Genomic DNA, 16,956 nt, shown 5'->3' with positions numbered 1-16,956 from the left:
ATAAAAAAGATATCTTTTATCTAGTTAGTCTCAAAACAGTCAAGACTCACTAATTTTTGAGGAGAGGACTTCTTAAGCATAAAGGTTGATATTGCCTTTCTTGCTCATGAGCAGTTAGGCTGTTTCTGCAGTGATTCCAGACAGCATTGGGATTTAGGTTGCTTTGGGTGGGGGAACCCACAGGCCCACCCTAGGACAAGGCTTCAAGTGCAAGGAGGTTATTCAAGAGGAAAAGATCTTCACGCAGTGGATAGAAGAAGTGGCAAGGCTGGGAGGCACCCATTAGAATATGTTATCTAGTCAGATACTACCACAGGTGACTGGCACTTAAGTCCTACTGGGGAAGCTCTGGGAGCCAGTGTCAAACACACACCTCAGACTTCCTCCTCCTGAGCTGCAAGGTTGCTGGGGGGGTTTATACACCTACTCCCTATCAGTTACTGGGGGAGGGATGCTCGCACGGGAACATTCCTTGGGATTTCTAGTCTGCCCAGCAAGAGGCAATGGACTCCAAAGGCATGAGAAAGCACTTGAGGCATAGAACGCAGATCTGGCATTTCAAAGTGATCTAGTAAAGAGATAAAGGCAGGAAGCAAGATGTGCGTGGTACACTCATAGTATCTGCTACATGAAAATACATCCGCAGCCTAACCATTGGCTACTAATGGTTTCAAAGGGGGCTATCGTTGCCCCACGCTTAATGGTTATTCTACCACAATTAAAATGGTCAGAAAGAGCAGGACCAAGAAGGGTACAACTTTAATGTATCTGCAGCCATATCTTAGAACAGAACAAGATGAGTAGTAGGTACTAAGTTTCATGGCTTTCGTGCTACAAAACATTAAATTTAAGACTGTATTTTTGGAGTTATTTTGTAAAACGACAAACATTTACATGATATAGAATGAAACAATGAATCCTTAAAATATAATCGACGAGTGACACAAAGGAGAAAGCCTAGTAAGCATAAATTTTCACTTTGTGGACTTCCTTGTCATCACACTCCCTCTGTTTGTTGTAGTAATAGAAAGTATTGTCCCTTCTCTGAAGTTTCTTCACATATCCTGTCTCTGGCCAACGATCTACCTGCACATCAAAAACCAGATACAAATATTGTAATGCCGGTTCTACTTCAGTCTCATATTTTACCATCAAATACTTAAAAGGACAGTTCACACCACACTTAAACATGCTTGAGCTCTTAGAGTATGACACACACAAAATGTATCTTTAAGTTGCATCCTTATACTGCAGAACAACTAATTCAGTGCTTTTCCCTGGAGGCCAATTTCTAGATCTAAATTCCTACATTGTAGACAAGATAGAGAAAACAGTGAAAATAATTTAAACTTCATTGTTTTTATATTTATAAATAATTTCAAACATTATAACTTCTAAAATTAGGCCTGGGCCTCATTTTGAAGGCAGTGACTGCCTACTGGTTGTTGATACTACAGTAATTGGAGGAAACAACTAGACTCAAGAGATAGCTCAAGGTATATATGCATTTCCTTCTGCCTAAATTTCAAGTTCACCTTGAAGTCCAGTTGGTAACAGGAATTTGAGGTCATGTATATAGTCCTCAACAATCTTGTCCTACTTCTCCTACCTTCCTTTTTATGTGCCATGTTGGTTTGTTTGTCATCAGAGTTGACCTACTTTGGACACTTGTCTCTCTCCTTCCTCTCTAAATTCAACGTCATGCCTTCTTGATCAGGTGAATGCATTTTTGTAATTGTTAAATATGTTCCTCCTGGATTTTGTGAGATGCACTTTGTCATTATCCAGGTTTTAGAAAATCAAATCCTGTCATTCAATACCTTCCATACAGGCAGTCCTGTACTTTTTATATTCCTCACTTACAAATCTCAGCTTTCGATTGGGAGAAAAGATGAATGTATCATCTGTGTCTCCTATGTCTTTTATTTTCTAACGCATTTCCTTTTTTCTGTTGTCCCATTGATTTGTGGATTAGTAAAAACAGGTGGCAGCCTATCTGATAAACCTTGGCAGGCCCTTTGCCATATACATTATAGAAAATTAGCAGCCCCTTCTATCACTGATGTCCTGCCTGCCTGTGTGGCCTCCACAACCCTCAGCAGTGGAAGGAGGTGTTCTCACGGCTCCATTACAGCCCTCTTCCCCTTGGAGCCATGAGCAAATTCTCTTCTATTGAATAGGGTCCTGAGAACCATCTCAGTGAAGAAACAGTACAACCGCTGCCTCCTCAGGACATCTGGAGCTATTTTACATGAGATGATCCTCAAATCAGCTGGACAGGTCCTGTGCTCAGTGACTTCTGGGTATTTGTCCTCTTTATATCCCTTGCCATCTCTGAATGTTTTCTTCTTCTTCACTTTCAATTTGATCATTCCCATTTCATCTAGGACACCTTCATGCCCAAGGTGGAACGGAATGATAACAATCCTCAAGTCCAATTACCTTCTCCTTAGGCAGGGAGGTCAGCAAGTACTAAGAGCACCACAAAGGTGTGTGTTTCAGTAAAGAAAAAGAACTTTGCTCAAACCCTCAGGCCACTGCACACTGGTGGACACATCTCAACCAAAGCAAGACTTTAGTTACCATCTTATCCATCCTGGAAGGCCCACTGCAAATGCCACTGGGGGCATGAAGCCTTTTCTGGGGATTGTCCCCAGAAGGAAGTGATTCTGTCTTCCTCTAAGTTCCTGTGCTTCTTTTACTTAAGACACATATACTTTATCTTGCATATGGTTTTATTGTTCTTCTTGTTATTTTCTTCAACTCCAAGATAAGGAGGTTACTAAAACTATTGTTCATGAAACACTTACTGCTCATTCACTCAACAAATTAGTATTGAGTGCTCCAATGTCAGGCACTTCAAACACATGAGTTCATTTAATTCCTGTGACAGTTTTTTTTTTTTTTTTTTTTTGAGACAGAGTCTCACTCTGTTGCCCGGGCTAGAGTGAGTGCCGTGGCATCAGTCTAGCTCACAGCAACCTCAAACTCCTGGGCTTAAGCGATCCTACTGCCTCAGCCTCCCGAGTAGCTGGGACTACAGGCATGCGCCACCATGCCCGGCTAATTTTTTGTATATATATATTTTAGTTGTCCATATAATTTCTTTCTATTTTTAGTAGAGACGGGGTCTCACTCTTGCTCAGGCTGGTCTCGAACTCCTGACCTCGAGCAATCCACCCGCCTCGGCCTCCCAGAGTGCTAGGATTACAGGCGTGAGCCACCGTGCCCGGCCAAAGCTCCTCCGACTCTGGCGGGACACGAACTGTGACAGTTTTCTAAAGCAGGCACTGCCATCACTTTTTTCAAGTTGAAGAAATGGAGGCTCAGTGAAGTTAAGAGCCTTGTTCAGGATTCCCCAGCTGATGAGAGGTAGAGCCAGGATGCAAACCCTGAACTGACCGACTCCAAGGCCTGTCCTCTTCCCACTGGCTTATGGGGTTTCTTGAGGTCAGGTCCTCTCTCATCTATACTTTTGTCTCCTAAAGCACTTGCTATAGAAATTTGCACATGGTAGGGATCCAGTAAACATATACTGAGTTGAAACGAAAACTTCTTTATAATTGCCAAGTCCTAAAGTGAGTAGAGCTGTTCTTCCTTCCATTACACACACCCTTCTCAGTTGCTTTTTGGGACTTCCCATTTAAAGATGTACTTTGTGTTTTCTTAAATCTGGTTTTGACTCAGTAACATTATCGGGCATGGGGGTATAGGTGCAGGAGAGAAAAGAGCACACAGTGTGTTGTGTTTCACACTGCCTATGATGATTCTGGGCCTTGTATATCTTTAGGGGCATCCCAAACTCAAGGCAAGCTATGAAGCTTATTTTTGAACAGCATTAAAGTGATAATGGTCAAGTCTTTTCTATTTAAAAGGCACAGATGGTAAAGTCATGAAAACTATGTCTCTATTCTCCCAGGAAAGCCTGAAATGTACAACCAAAGTCAGGAGATGTTCTCTAACACTTTTTTTGTCACATATAGTCTCCATAAAAACATATTATTTAACCCCTTTCTAATTCATGGTTAAAATAGGTTAACCATGAATTTATGTTTTGTATATATAAATTGTATATATAACTTCCCATAATGGAGGGAAATTATAGTTACACAAAAACTAAATATCTGATAATAGAATTGTCTGAATGAGGGTAAAAGATTCTGCTTTGTAATCATCTACCATAAAAGATTCATTTAGCAGAGCACAGTGGCTCAATAAAAGTTAGAAAATTCTGAGTGTCCCCAGCTGAGGGACCACCTCTCCCCTCAAGTCTGCCTAGAAAATCACTATTCTGGCCCTTGGTCTCCTTATCAATAACATGAAGGAGTTTGTACAGGAATGAATCTTACCGTAGACACTTGTTTCACTTGTTTATATTCAATTTCATCCCGATATCCTGCTTGTTGAAATCTGTACAGATTTTCTATCTCTTCTGACCATTTTTTGGCACGACTTATTGATTTTGGTTTCACATCAGAACTAGCCATGGCTACAGAGGCCTTATTACCAACAATTTCTGAAAGATGTTAAAACAACATTAATAGATATTATAATGACAATTTGAAAAGTCCCTTTATGAATGAACAAAACTGACACTTAAAAGTTATATATAGAATTGAGAATCCCCTTAAATATATTAAGTTTATAACATTCAGTTCCTAGATTGAGAAGGATTCATGCTTTATTCTGGGGGAAAAAAACTCTAAAAAAAAACCCTTGAAAGATACATGGAGAACTGTTTATATTTTTATCAAATAAAATTGCATTCAGAGTGTTGTCCTAAATGCTGTATAGAAATTCTGGTGTTCCAGGCAATAGTTTGCACATTTCTGAAAACATACTCTTAATTTGTAACTGCTTAGTAGATTGTTAAAATATCCCACCACCATTCCATGTAATTATATTCAAAATTGCCCCTCTCTTTTTTTTTCTCTTAAAAAAGGAATTTAGGATCAGTGTTCTCATCTTCTTCCCTTCTTTGCTGCTGGGAAGCAATGGTTTCTCCCTTTTCCATTTCTTAATTGGTTGGAAACATCCCAATCACCGCAATTCATTTGCTCAGGTCCCTGTGACACACAATCCCAATTTGAGAAGACAGACTGACACAAAGTCCATGCAAGCTGTAATGGTTGTCATCATGCTGACATCATTGATTTTGAAATGGTGTAGAAGGGTCACTAATGGTCTTGGAAATTCAAATATTCAACTTGAGTTCATGTAACTGTCTATTCACCAAAGTTCTGTAGCCACTTTTCCCATGTCATAATTTTTGCTTGCTTTTGCAACCACTTCTTATTTATTACCAAAATATATCCAGTCATTTAATGGAATAAAGTGCCTAGAATTTTCACCATGATTCCTTGATCTGCTCTTCCCTTAAAAATATTTCTAATGGCTGAAATATGTTAAAGTCAGATGCTGTAAATGAATTAAAGTGTTTGAATTTTTTCAATCACAGTGACAAATGCTGATATGTTAAAAAGGTCACGAAATACATTGAAGTACAAACAGGAAAAGCCAAAATAATCATCACATCAGTGAGAAATATCTATCCTTCACCTTGAGTGAACATCATCCTAAACACATGATGAATTGAGATAGACATTAAAAGTTTTATAAAAAGGAGTCGTATAGCAAATGCCTTTACAAGAGTAATAAATTTGGCTTTACCTGGATTTAACAGGAATAAAAATAGGAAATGGAAAGAAAATTGACATACTTGCTGAATTTCTAATGACTGTTTCTTCAATATGAAAGATGTAGCCTAAAAGGTACCTCAGGCCGGGCGCGGTGGCTCACGCCTGTAATCCTAGCACTCTGGGAGGCCGAGGTGGGCGGATCGTTTGAGCTCAGGAGTTCGAGACCAGCCTGAGCAAGAGCGAGACCCCACCTCTACTAAAAATAGAAAGAAATTATATGGACAGCTAAAAATATATATAGAAAAAATGAGCCGGGCATGGTGGCGCATGCCTGTAGTCCCAGCTACTCGGGAGGCTGAGACGGGAAGATCGCTTGAGCTCAGGAGTTTGAGGTTGCTGTGAGCTAGGCTGACGCCATGGCACTCACTCTAGCCCGGGCAACAGAGTGAGACTCTGTCTCAAAAAAAAAAAAAATAAATAAATAAAAAATAAAAGGTACCTCAATGGTTAATAGAAAAAGATAACGAAGACTGTTGGGGAAGCCAAGGGTCTTTGTTTTAACTCCACATTATCAATCTGACACACAAGTAGTGATTGACTCTTTTCTATGAAAAATAAGAAAAGTGATCTAATGTTCCTCCTACTTCCTCTAGATTTTAAAAAAACTATTTAACATTCTAAAGATTATAGTATTTACATTCTATTCTGAAACCATAATTCCCCCAGTTGTTTGGACTTAGCTCCAGATTTAAATGAAGTCATCTGAGTCACATAGTTCTTACCCTGATCCGAGGAGCAACTACATAAGTAGATATATCTAAGTAGATATATCTACCAATACATATATTGATCAGACCAAAGAAAATTAGGGTTTTGCTAGTATGTGACGTTTTAAAAACTTATGATCCTTAGCTATTGATTTAGGTTCAGGCTCATGTTGCATTTTAAGATAATTCATTGTTATGGTATTGTATGAATTTATGTGAAATTTGCAATACTTGACCAAAAAAAAAAAAAGCCAGGCCTTAGTGAACTCCTTGTCTTTTAATTCCATTCATTGTAATAGGAAGTTCACTACTTCACTGATGCACAATATACTAGTGATATACTAGCTATATACTACCCAACAAGTGAGTTGGAGTACAGCCTGATAACCCATTCATATATATATATACATATATATGATTACATATAAACTATACATATATAACACACAAAAAATGATGCTAACAAACATGAAAGGAAAAGAGTGTGAATTCACTGTATTAAAAATACTTTAAAAACTAGTCATGTTTTTTATTGGATTTAGTGGCAGTATTACTTACATTGCTTTTACAGATGAAGCAGTTTCTTTTTTTTTTTTTTTTTGAGACAGAGTCTCACTCTGTTGCCCAGGCTAGAGTGAGTGCCGTGGCATCAGCCTAGCTCACAGCAACCTCAAACTCCTGAGCTCAAGGGATCCTCCTGTCTCAGCCTCCCGAGTAGTTGGGACTACAGGCATGCGCCACCATGCCCGGCTAATTTTTTCTATATATATTTTTAGCTGTCCATATAATTTCTTTCTATTTTTAGTAGAGATGGGGTCTCGCTCTTGCTCAGGCTGGTCTCGAACTCCTGAGCTCAAACGATCCGCCCACCTCGGCCTCCCAGAGTGCTAGGATTACAGGCGTGAGCCACCGCGCCCGGCCCAGATGAAGCAGTTTCTAAAAGTAGTGGTACGATCTAATTTTTGTTTTATCCAAGCCATTTTTGCTTTAAGGTTGGCTTTTAGATACATAATAAAACACTTTAATTTGCTCATATTCATTTAAAAAATATTTTCCTGAATGTCAAATATGTAACCTTTTGTCACTCTCAGGTCAACTATGCCAACTGTACATATAAAAATGCTACATTTAATAGAAGAGCAGAAAATATGCTGTATTCAGTTGGACTTCTGGGAAAATCACTATTTTTCTCAGAAGAAAAAAAATCTTCTAGTTATTATCAGGCATTTCAAAATTTTGTTTTCCCAAAATATTTAAAGGTAATATGAATGTAATTTTCACCATAACAGCAACCCTAGTGGCTACTATAGCTAGTTGTGGTGCAAATTCCATTTTTTGGTCTTCCTTACTTTCAGTTTATTAAAATCACAAAATGAAACTAAAATTAGGGAAGATCAACTTACAATTCCTTGATTAAATGTTTCAGTGATTCTGGGAAATTCAGTGGCAGTACTAATTCTGCTAGCTAACATTCAGCACTTTCAAACTGAGGGGTTTCTTTAAACACTGTAGCAAAAAAAAAAAAAAGAATTGATAAAAAAATGAATTTGATTTCTGTAATATCAAGTTGTATCTCCACAAACAGGAAATGGCCATGCCTGAGTTTCTAGTTTGCAAAAAGTGAATTTTATTAAACACTATTAGAGTTTATATGGGAACATAGGGTCCCTGACTTACAATGGTTCCACTTAAGAGTTTTCAACTTTACAAAGGTGTGAAAAGTGATACGCACTCAGTAGATACTGCACTTTGAGTACCCATATAACCATTTTGTTTACCACTTTCAGTGGTATTCACTATTACATGACATATTCAACACTTCATTATAAAATACGCTTTGTGTTAGATAATGTGCCCAACAGCAGGTTAATGTAAGTGTTCTGAGCACATTCAAGGTAGGTCGGGCTATGCTATGACGTTCAGTAGGTTGGGTGTGTTAAATGCATTTTCAACTTACCACGGGTTTATTGGGACAGAACCCCACCCTAAGTACAGGCTCGTCTGTACTGTATTTTAATCCCACCAATCTCAAATCCCTGACATTCTAAAGATGTAATGTAACTAAAAGCATTTGATGTAGCCAGCCACCCCAAACTCCCTTCTATGCAAAATACGTTTTCACCTCAGTTGGCTCTTTACTTTCAGTGCCATTAAACCCCCCACAGCATTCGTCTCCATCATCTTCCATGTATTTCCCCATTGTATGATTAGTATTTCTGTTCCTAAGAGGCAGTAGGATATGGTGGAAGAGCCCTGTAACTAGCACATAACCTGAGCCAATACCATGAACATTCCTGGGCCTGTTACCTGAACTCTAAAAGGTGAAGCATTAGACAGTCTCTAAAGTCCCTCAACTCCCCATCCCAAAGTTGTTGGGTGTTCAGCTGAAACAAAAAGCGGTTGCCCAAACATGCCTTGCCTTGGTGGTCCAGGTGTGCTAATCAGCATGTGTGCAGCACAAAAACACTCCTTTGCAGTCGGCGACTGCGAACATGCCTCAAATTTTTTTCCGCGAGAAATCACCAAACGTGCTTTTGAAGTAAAATCTGCCTAGAGAAGGCTGGGATGGAAAAAGTACAGTATTCTAAGAGCTAGGGATCAAATGAGTGAGCCCTCAGAGTCGCGGCCCCTAAAGCTCACCGGGGCGCGGGGCGGCCCGGGAACTTCCAGGAGAATCAGAATCCGAAACTCAGGAGGGGCCCCAGAAAGACTCTCCGTCAAGAAAAGAGCGAGGAAACGTGAAAACTCAAGGGTGGCCAGGGCGCATCTGGGGAAGCAGGTAGGGACGGCGGGGCGGAAGGGGCGGGGCCTGGGCTTCCGGGGCGGGGCCCAGGAGGGTGCAGGGGAGGGGCGGGTACATCCCGGCCCTCAGCGGCGCATCTACCCACTGCTGGGTGCGGCTGTCCGTGGTTATTCTGGCTCGGCCGAGCAGGAGAGGTCGGGGACTCCCCCCCCCGCTCCCGGAAGCGCGCAGGCGGGCGCCGCGGGGCTTGTGTTCGACACTCGGGATCCGTGGGGCCAGAGAAGCCAACTGTCGCGGCCTCCTCGACCTTCGCGTCTCCTAGCAACGTGGCGGCGCGGCGCAAGGGCTAGGTTCACTCCGGCCCCGCCCCCCGGGGGGCGGGCCTTTGTGCGCATGCGCGAGGGCTGGAGACGGGAGGAGGGGACAGCTTGTGAAGCCGTGAGGGGCCCTGGGCGGGGACTTTGCGACGGGCTTACACCCGCGGACAGGTGGAGGGGCAAGTGGGTTATTTGCTGCTTCTTGAATCCCAGGCCAAATTCCCTAAGAAAGCGGATTGGAGAACGGAGACTACTGGTGTTTCTAGTTCCTGATAGGAGATATCCCGTCTGTCCATTTTGCAGGAATTAAATGAACGAATCCATAGGGTCGGGCAAACTGCCTGACAATTAGTAAGCCCAAATATAAATATCGGTAGCTTTAATTATTGTTCTAACATTATCTTCATTATTATATTTAAAATAACCGGCTACTTTGGTGAAACGTGATTAGATTCAAGATACACATTTTGAACGTAGAGCCATCAAGATTTGCTAATAAATTGGAGAGTGAAAGAGAAAGAGGTAGTGATTTGTCGGAGCCAACTCATCAGAGATTGAGAGAATCAATAGTTAAAATTTTGGGGAATTTTTTTGAGCCAGTTGTTAAACAGAAGCCATATTAGAAATTATACAAACTTTTAATTAAAAGTCATATTAAAACAGTTTTAGTAATAAATACTAAAACTAAAAGAAAAACTCTACTTACAACTTTCAAATTTGTTTCCTCAGCTCAGATCTTTCTCTCTGAACTTCAGACTTGTATATCCAGCCTATATTCAACAGTCCCAAATGACCTTAACAAACACCTTCTCTCCTGCTCTTTCCAAGTCTTTCCCTTTGAGTAGATGACATGTAGCTTCCTTTCTCTCACTTTCCGTATTTGTCCATCAGTACAACTTGTTGGCCTCACAACTCCCAGCCAAGTCCAAGCCACCATCATTTCCCCCTCTCTGGGAATTGCAATAGTCCCTAACAGGTCTCTCTTTCCCCCTCCATAGTCTACTCTCAACACAACAGTCAACTCAAGCACAATCTGCTTAAAATCTAAGTCAGATCATGCTAGTCCTTTGCTCACAACCCTGCAGTGGCTTCCCATCTTATGCAGAGTGACAAGCAGAGTGACAACCGGAGGCTTTGTGAAGCCAGCAAAGCCCTACAGGATTTACACACAACCTCCTCCTCAGTCCTCTGTAGCCCTGGGTCCTTCTGCTCCACCACTGGCCTAACAATGCCTAGCACGCAGTAGTTGCCTAAGCAATATTTTTTGGATAATGTATTTCGCCACCACCACCATTCTGTTGCCATGGAGCTACATGGCATGGTAGCTAGAAATGTGATGTCTAAGAGCCTGGTGACTTCTTGGGTTCAAATCTGGGCTCACAACCTAGATTGGAATCTCATCTGACTCTAATTAGGGTTTCCAAAATTTAATGACTAGACCCTGAGCCCCTGAATTACCTATTTTGGAATGTCAACTTTGAATGAATCCATTGATTTCTCTGCCTACTTCTAAGCCAAATTTTCTCTTACCTTTTTCTAAAACTGAAATCAAAATTTCAAAAACAAAAATCACAAAAAGTGAAGGTGAGCTGTCTGCAGCTAAATCTTATAAATTAGGATATATAGGATTTTAAAACTGTTAACTCTTAGTGGTAAGTATAGTACCACCAGTTTTTATCAAACAACTTAATATAAATATTATATGTATTATTTTACATTGTTGTTTTGTTATAGCTTGAATTGTGCCCCATTCATTTTCTTTTTCTTTTTTTTTTTTTTTAAATATGGAATGTTTATGTCATCCTTATGCAGGGGCCATGCTAATCTTCTCTGTATTGTTCTAATTTTAGTACAGGTAATGCTGAAGCAAGCACACCTCCTCCATTCTCAAATACTAAAGTCCTAACTCTCAGCACCTCAGAATGTGACTTTAATGACTTTAGTCTTTCTAGGGAATCCACATAAACTTATTAGCAGTTTTCAGTCTTGCTGAGATAGAACGAATCACGGACTTGGAAGTTGAGAGAGCTTTGGGATTGCTGAAAGTCAGAGATTCCAAACCGGGGAAGGAGGGAACAGAAAACAGTTGGTGACATTGTTGGCTGCATCTGACAGGTTTCTTTACAGGCACTCAGGAGGATTTCTCTTGGGACTCAGAATCCAGAAAATTGGGTCTTTTTGGAAAAACTTATTTTTATCTTAAGGATGTCAAAAAGCTAGTAAGTGATTGTGTCTCCCTCTTTGCTCTGGCTTCTAGAAGAGCCAAATGCATGGCCTGCCTCTCCCAGGAGTACACGTGTGCCTGTCTCTGGGCCATGCCTGCCTATCTTCACTGTTTTCCATCCCATCTTTCTTTTTGTCCTGATTCTCTATTTCCCTTCATTTTTTTCTCCTGTATCCCTTGTGGAAAGAAGAAGAGGTGATAAAGTGAGCACATAATTAAGAGTAAGAGCATTATCTTGTCCTGCCCTTCCTGGAGCCCAAATTCTGAGAGACTCTTTAGATCCTAGACTCACAGCAGACTTCTGTTGTTAGGTCTCAACAACCTCAGCCCGGTGATAATTCTCCTCTATTCTAAGTCAAACCATCTTACACCAAATCAAAGGTGTTACCACTGGTACACTAGCAGAATATTTAACTGGAATTAGTGATTATGGTGTCTTTTATTTTTACTTTTTTGAGACAAAGTCTCACTCTGTCGCCCAAGCTGCAATGCAGTGGCGTCATCATAGCTCACTGAAACCTCAAGCTTCCTGCCTCAGCCTCCCGAGTAGCTGGGACCATAGGCCTGTGCCACCACACCCAGCTGATTGTTCTATTTTTTTGTAGAGACAGGGTCTGGCTCTTGCTCAGGCTGGTCTCGAACTCCTGGCCTCAAGAAATCCTCCTGCCTCACCCCCACCCCAAAGAGCTGGGATTCCAGGCGTGAGCCACTGTGCCTGGCTGACTATGGCGTTTATACCTCTCCACTCCACTGCTCCACCTCCACAACAGATAAATAATAAAGTGTTCCAGGTTATTTGTGATAACTGACAGTGTGGTAGGTCACAATAAATGCCATTGTGGTGATTTGGGAAACCTTATTACGGTACTTTAACCAACATTTTCATAAACTTGCTTTGGTGGTTAAAAAATTCTAGACCTTTCTTGTGCAGTGCAATGGTATGTTACTCAAATCCCAGCTACTTTTGAAGCTGAAACGGGAGGTTCCCTTAAGCCCAGGGGTTGGAGACCAGCCTGAGAAACATAGCTAGACTCCATCTCAAAAAAAAAAAAAAAAAAATCAAGACCTTTCTGTCACCGTTCATTTTTTTTTTTATACACCCCTCTAACTTCCTAAAATTATAGCTCAAAATGTCGGGGGGGGGGGGGAGAGGCTAATAGCTAAGATGTTGTTGGGATCTTCGTTTGCCCAAAGATCATGGATGTGTGCTGTGATCATCAGGCGACCATCAGAGATGGCTATGCACTCACTTTGTAGATGCTATAAATGGAAGAGGTGTGACCAGCACAAAGGTTCTTGCTGACATCCCAGAAAGGAATTTCAGGATGGGCACACAACTGAGTGATACTGGCAAGTTTATTGAGTGAATTGGGACAGGATTAGGAAAGGCTTGTGCAGAAGTGAAAACCACATTCTCTAGAAAGGGAGTGGGCAGACTCCGAAGGAGCAGCTGCCTTGAACCCCGAGGGGTCGCTGTTCTTATCTGTCGAAGTCAAAGATGGCTGGGCTGTTAGTGTTCACTGCGTTCTTACTCCTATACAATGGTGGAAAGGTCACTTTGTACTTGTGCAATGCTGGAAAATTAAGGGGTCTTTTCTTCTCCTCAGGTGCATTCAAGGACTGAGAGTTTCAGCCAGCTGGCTAACTTTTGTTTTCCTCCTCCCTGACTGATTACCTACTCTGACATTCCCCCCTCAGGTGTTCTGTGGCCTGGAAATCTTACAAGGGTGTATGGGTGGAGGACTTGTTTTCTGTAACAGCTTCCAGCTGGCAGGGCTTGTTGTCCCTACCTATAGCCCCAGGAGTTCTTGGTCTCCATCAAGGGAGTAGGAGGGAAAATGGAGCACTATAGGGCAAAGAGAGTTTCCAGGACAGTTAGGTACAAACTGATCTCTGCCATCCATGATGTCCTAGATATCTGTGAGGACATAGATTCCAAGTGAGCAGGAATTTGAGATCAGAAGGAGGCCACTGCAGAGTGTAAAGGGCAGTTAAACACGAGTTGATATCGTTGGAGATTGAGAATAGAATGCACTGAGTCATGTAAAGGCTTGGCCATAAGTCCACAGCTGGGTAACCAAATCCGGCAAAACCCTGCCATGCCCAAATGTCCTAAGTTGCTTCTTTGTGATGGTCTCTGTGCAAGAGGGCTTCCTTGTGTTGGACTGACAGCCTCCCCTGGCCTGGACTCAAAATGTGGCCTAGATAGGTTACTGTATGCTGTGCAACCTGGGCCTTGGCAGCAGAGACTTTATACCCTCTTTCTCCCCAGAAAGTCAAAACTTGGATGGTGTTTCTATCTCAGTCTTCTAAGGTTGGGCTGCACATGAGTCTATATCCACATATTGCTTTTTTTTGTTGTTTTTCCCCCGAGACAGAGTCTCACTCTGTTGCCCTGGCTAGAGTGCCATGGCATCAGCCTAGCTCACAGCAACCTCAAACTCCTGGGCTCAAGCAATCCTCCTGCCTCAGCCTCCCAAGTAGCTGGGACTACAGGTATGCACCACCATGCCCAGTTAATTTTTCTATATATATTTTTAGTTGTTCAGCTATAATTTCTTTCTTTCTTTTTTTTTTTTTTTTTTTTTAGTAGAGACGGGGTCTCAGTCTTGCTCTTGCTCAGGCTGGTCTCGAACTCCTGAGCTCAAATGATCCACCCGCCCGCCTTGGCCTCCCAGAGTGCTAGGATTACAGTCATGAGCCACCGTGCGTGGCCTATATCCACATATTGTAAGAGGGCTCTGGTGGTTAAAGTGACCTTTCGTAATTCTCCGGCAACTATACTGCCAAAAGTGTGTGGGCTATCTCTACGGCGCTGTGGCAAGACTGTCCCTTTGTATTGTCATGGAGAGGGCAAAGGAGATCTGCTTCTAGTTTATTTGGCAACTGTTGGGTAATCTGGCAGTCGGCTGGTAAGCTGGGGAAACGTCGGAGGAGTTTCCAAGTTAGGTTTAGGGGCCACCAGAGGTCGGTGGGTCTCAGAATCTGAAACTGAAGCTGGGGGAGGTGGGGGCTGGTGAGCTCCGCCCACCAGGTCGGCATTTCTCAAGGCAAGAACTGCACTTATCAGAGCCCTCTGAGTGCCATAAAGTCTCGGATGTATGTGACTTCTGTCCACTTGCTTTCCTATCTACAAAAAAAAAAAAAAAAAAGCTCTAATTGAAGGATTGTATTATAAAGTTTAAGCTGCCATTTACTGGCCACACCTCACATATTGGGACCAGACAGCATTACACAGAGACACAAATTTCTTCTTCTTTATATTAATTTGAAAAAGTCCCAAGTCCAGAGAAAACAGACAAGAAGAGAGTGTTTGGGGACGGAGGGAGTATCACACAGATTTTCTCGGTTCCAGGGACAAAACCTGGAAATGGCACAGGGACTTCTAACCTCTGTGAAATATTACCTTGCCAGGAAAAAAGTGGGGGACACAGGTGTCCCTGACATCTCCCTGCCTGTCCTACAGAGTCTGGGCATTGCAGACTCTCACCCTGTAGGTTACAGCCCCAGGGGAGGTTCCTGACCCTGCCCTGGATTCCGTGAACCTGGGGGTGAGAAGTTGTCCAGGGAATTTTATCCACAAGGGCCTCTAACTGCTGTGAAGTAAAGAGATATGGGCCATGTCCAATTATCAGTGGTCCAATGCTGGGATGTATCATTCTAAAACTGGGGTTCCTCAGGTTCCAAGACCTCAGAGATCTCACCCTTCTCTGTCCCAGATTTAAGGACGCACTTACAGCCCTGAAATGATGGTTAAAGTGGGTGGGCCTTTTTGTGCCTGGAAGGCTTTTCTCCTCTTTCAGGTTTTGCCTCCAAATGCTTCATTCCTGTGGGGAGTCTCATGTCCCGGAGCACTTCCACGGTATGCCGGACTCAGCAGCCTCAAAGCCCAAGCTCCTGTTCCTCCACATTGCCCCATCTCTGCTGGTAATTCCTCCCCCGAAATAGGCAACGAACACAAGCACCAGAAAGCCGCGACAAGAACAAGCCTGCCCAGCAAAGTGACTGATTAAATCACAGACATCTTTCCCCCACACTTAATGAAGAAGCACTTTGAAGTAAGAGTGGAATTTAGCAGCAGAGACTACGCACAGGGTAGCCACGGAGAGTGAACCACCGGCTCCTGCGTGGGGAAGTCCCCTGCCAGCTCCGTAGGTTGGTGTCCCCCAGTGGATCTACACGGCCTGAGGAGTGACCCTCTGCCACCCCGGTTAGGAGGAGCCGCGGTCGGCCAGATGTAGCAGGTTATGCACCTGTGACTCACCGGAAAGCCTGCATTAGCAAAACAAGAAAATCCTCCGATCCAGTCTCCAGGGTGAGGACAGCAGTACTCACCAGAAGTCACTCGGGATGGAATAGTCTCCGGCCTGGCTTGCCATGAAGATGTCACCGGCGTAAAGGCTCTTGCTAAAGTCGCAGAAAGGAATTTCAGGACGCGCACACAACCGAGCTGCAGTGGCGGTTTATTGAGTGAAAGCGGACAGGGTTAGCTAAGGTTTGTGCAGAAGCGAAAGGAGAGGAAAAGAGCGACCACGCCGAACCCCAAGCGGCTGCTGTTCAGATTTGTTTGAATCCCAAGGCGGCTGGATAGTCAGTGTTCGTTCTGTTCTTACTCATACGTAACGGGGGAAGGCCACCGGTACCTGGGTGACTCTGGGAAATCAGTGGCTCCTTCCCAAGTCTGTCTGTCCAGGGACTGTCTGTTCCAGCTGGTGGCCTAACTTTTTGGGTTCCTTCTCCCTCGCTCAGACCTAAGTGACTACCTGCTCTAACCTAGAGAGCGAACAGTTACTGTATCTACCATGAGTCGGATACGTTTTCTCCTGCGACCCTCACGGTCACCCCATAACCGTCGGGAAGAGAAGGAAAAGGGCCCCCGAGCTCCCAGGCGGCAGCAGACGAGGAAGCGAAGAATGACCGCAAAACGCCCCCGGCAGCCCACTCGCCTCCTTGGGTGGGGCCGCCTGCTTTTGGTGTTTGTTTTCCTTCGCGCGACTAGTCTAACTGCACCGACACCAGAGGCTCTTCCCCGAGCAACACCTGCGCTGTGCTTGTCGCTTTCCGGCGGGAACCCTAGCAGCTAGGCGGGCGCCTTTCAATCCGAGGGCGCGCGCGGCGGGAGCCCGCCCAGATGCGCTTGGCTCCGCCCCCGGACTCCTCTGATTGGATTTGGCTGCACTCGGCCGGCCAATGGCGAGGCGGCGCGCGGGTTCCCGGAAATGGCCGGCCTGGGTTTCCCAACCGGCTCGCGGTCCGGCGCGCCCGG

General features: G+C 43.4%; 1 protein-coding gene and 1 non-coding gene across 2 annotated transcripts; both read right to left on the bottom strand.

Annotated features, from left to right (window-relative positions):
* Nucleotides 1–736: 736 nt before the first annotated feature.
* Nucleotides 737–9,057, bottom strand: MEIG1 (meiosis/spermiogenesis associated 1). The gene is made up of 3 exons (XM_069458912.1): nucleotides 9,047–9,057; nucleotides 4,350–4,516; nucleotides 737–1,086 (listed from the first exon to the last, which is right to left on the bottom strand). Exons 2-3 carry the CDS (start codon nucleotides 4,485–4,487, stop codon nucleotides 958–960), a joined length of 267 nt encoding a protein of 88 aa, XP_069315013.1. The 5' UTR covers nucleotides 4,488–4,516; nucleotides 9,047–9,057; the 3' UTR covers nucleotides 737–957.
* Nucleotides 9,058–11,233: 2,176 nt separating this feature from the next.
* On the bottom strand, nucleotides 11,234–11,340 carry LOC138375431 (U6 spliceosomal RNA). Its single transcript, XR_011231505.1, has one exon. It is a non-coding gene; the product is annotated as a U6 spliceosomal RNA (small nuclear RNA).
* Between the last annotated feature and the right edge of the window lie 5,616 nt (nucleotides 11,341–16,956).

Source organism: Eulemur rufifrons, chromosome 25, assembly GCF_041146395.1.
Source record: "Eulemur rufifrons isolate Redbay chromosome 25, OSU_ERuf_1, whole genome shotgun sequence".
In the NCBI taxonomy this organism is placed as follows: Eukaryota; Metazoa; Chordata; class Mammalia; order Primates; family Lemuridae; genus Eulemur; species Eulemur rufifrons.
This window is presented reverse-complemented; position numbering and strand designations above follow the sequence as displayed.

What these genes read in the sequence shown, in the direction of transcription:
- MEIG1 (XM_069458912.1), bottom strand. Translation starts at nt 4,487, where the DNA reads ATGGCTAGTTCTGATGTGAAACCAAAATCAATAAGTCGTGCCAAAAAA. An exon ending in AAGTGAAACAAGTGTCTACG is followed by an intron (nt 1,087 to 4,349) that starts GTAAGATTCATT and finishes TTTGATGTGCAG; the next exon opens with GTAGATCGTTGGCCAGAGAC.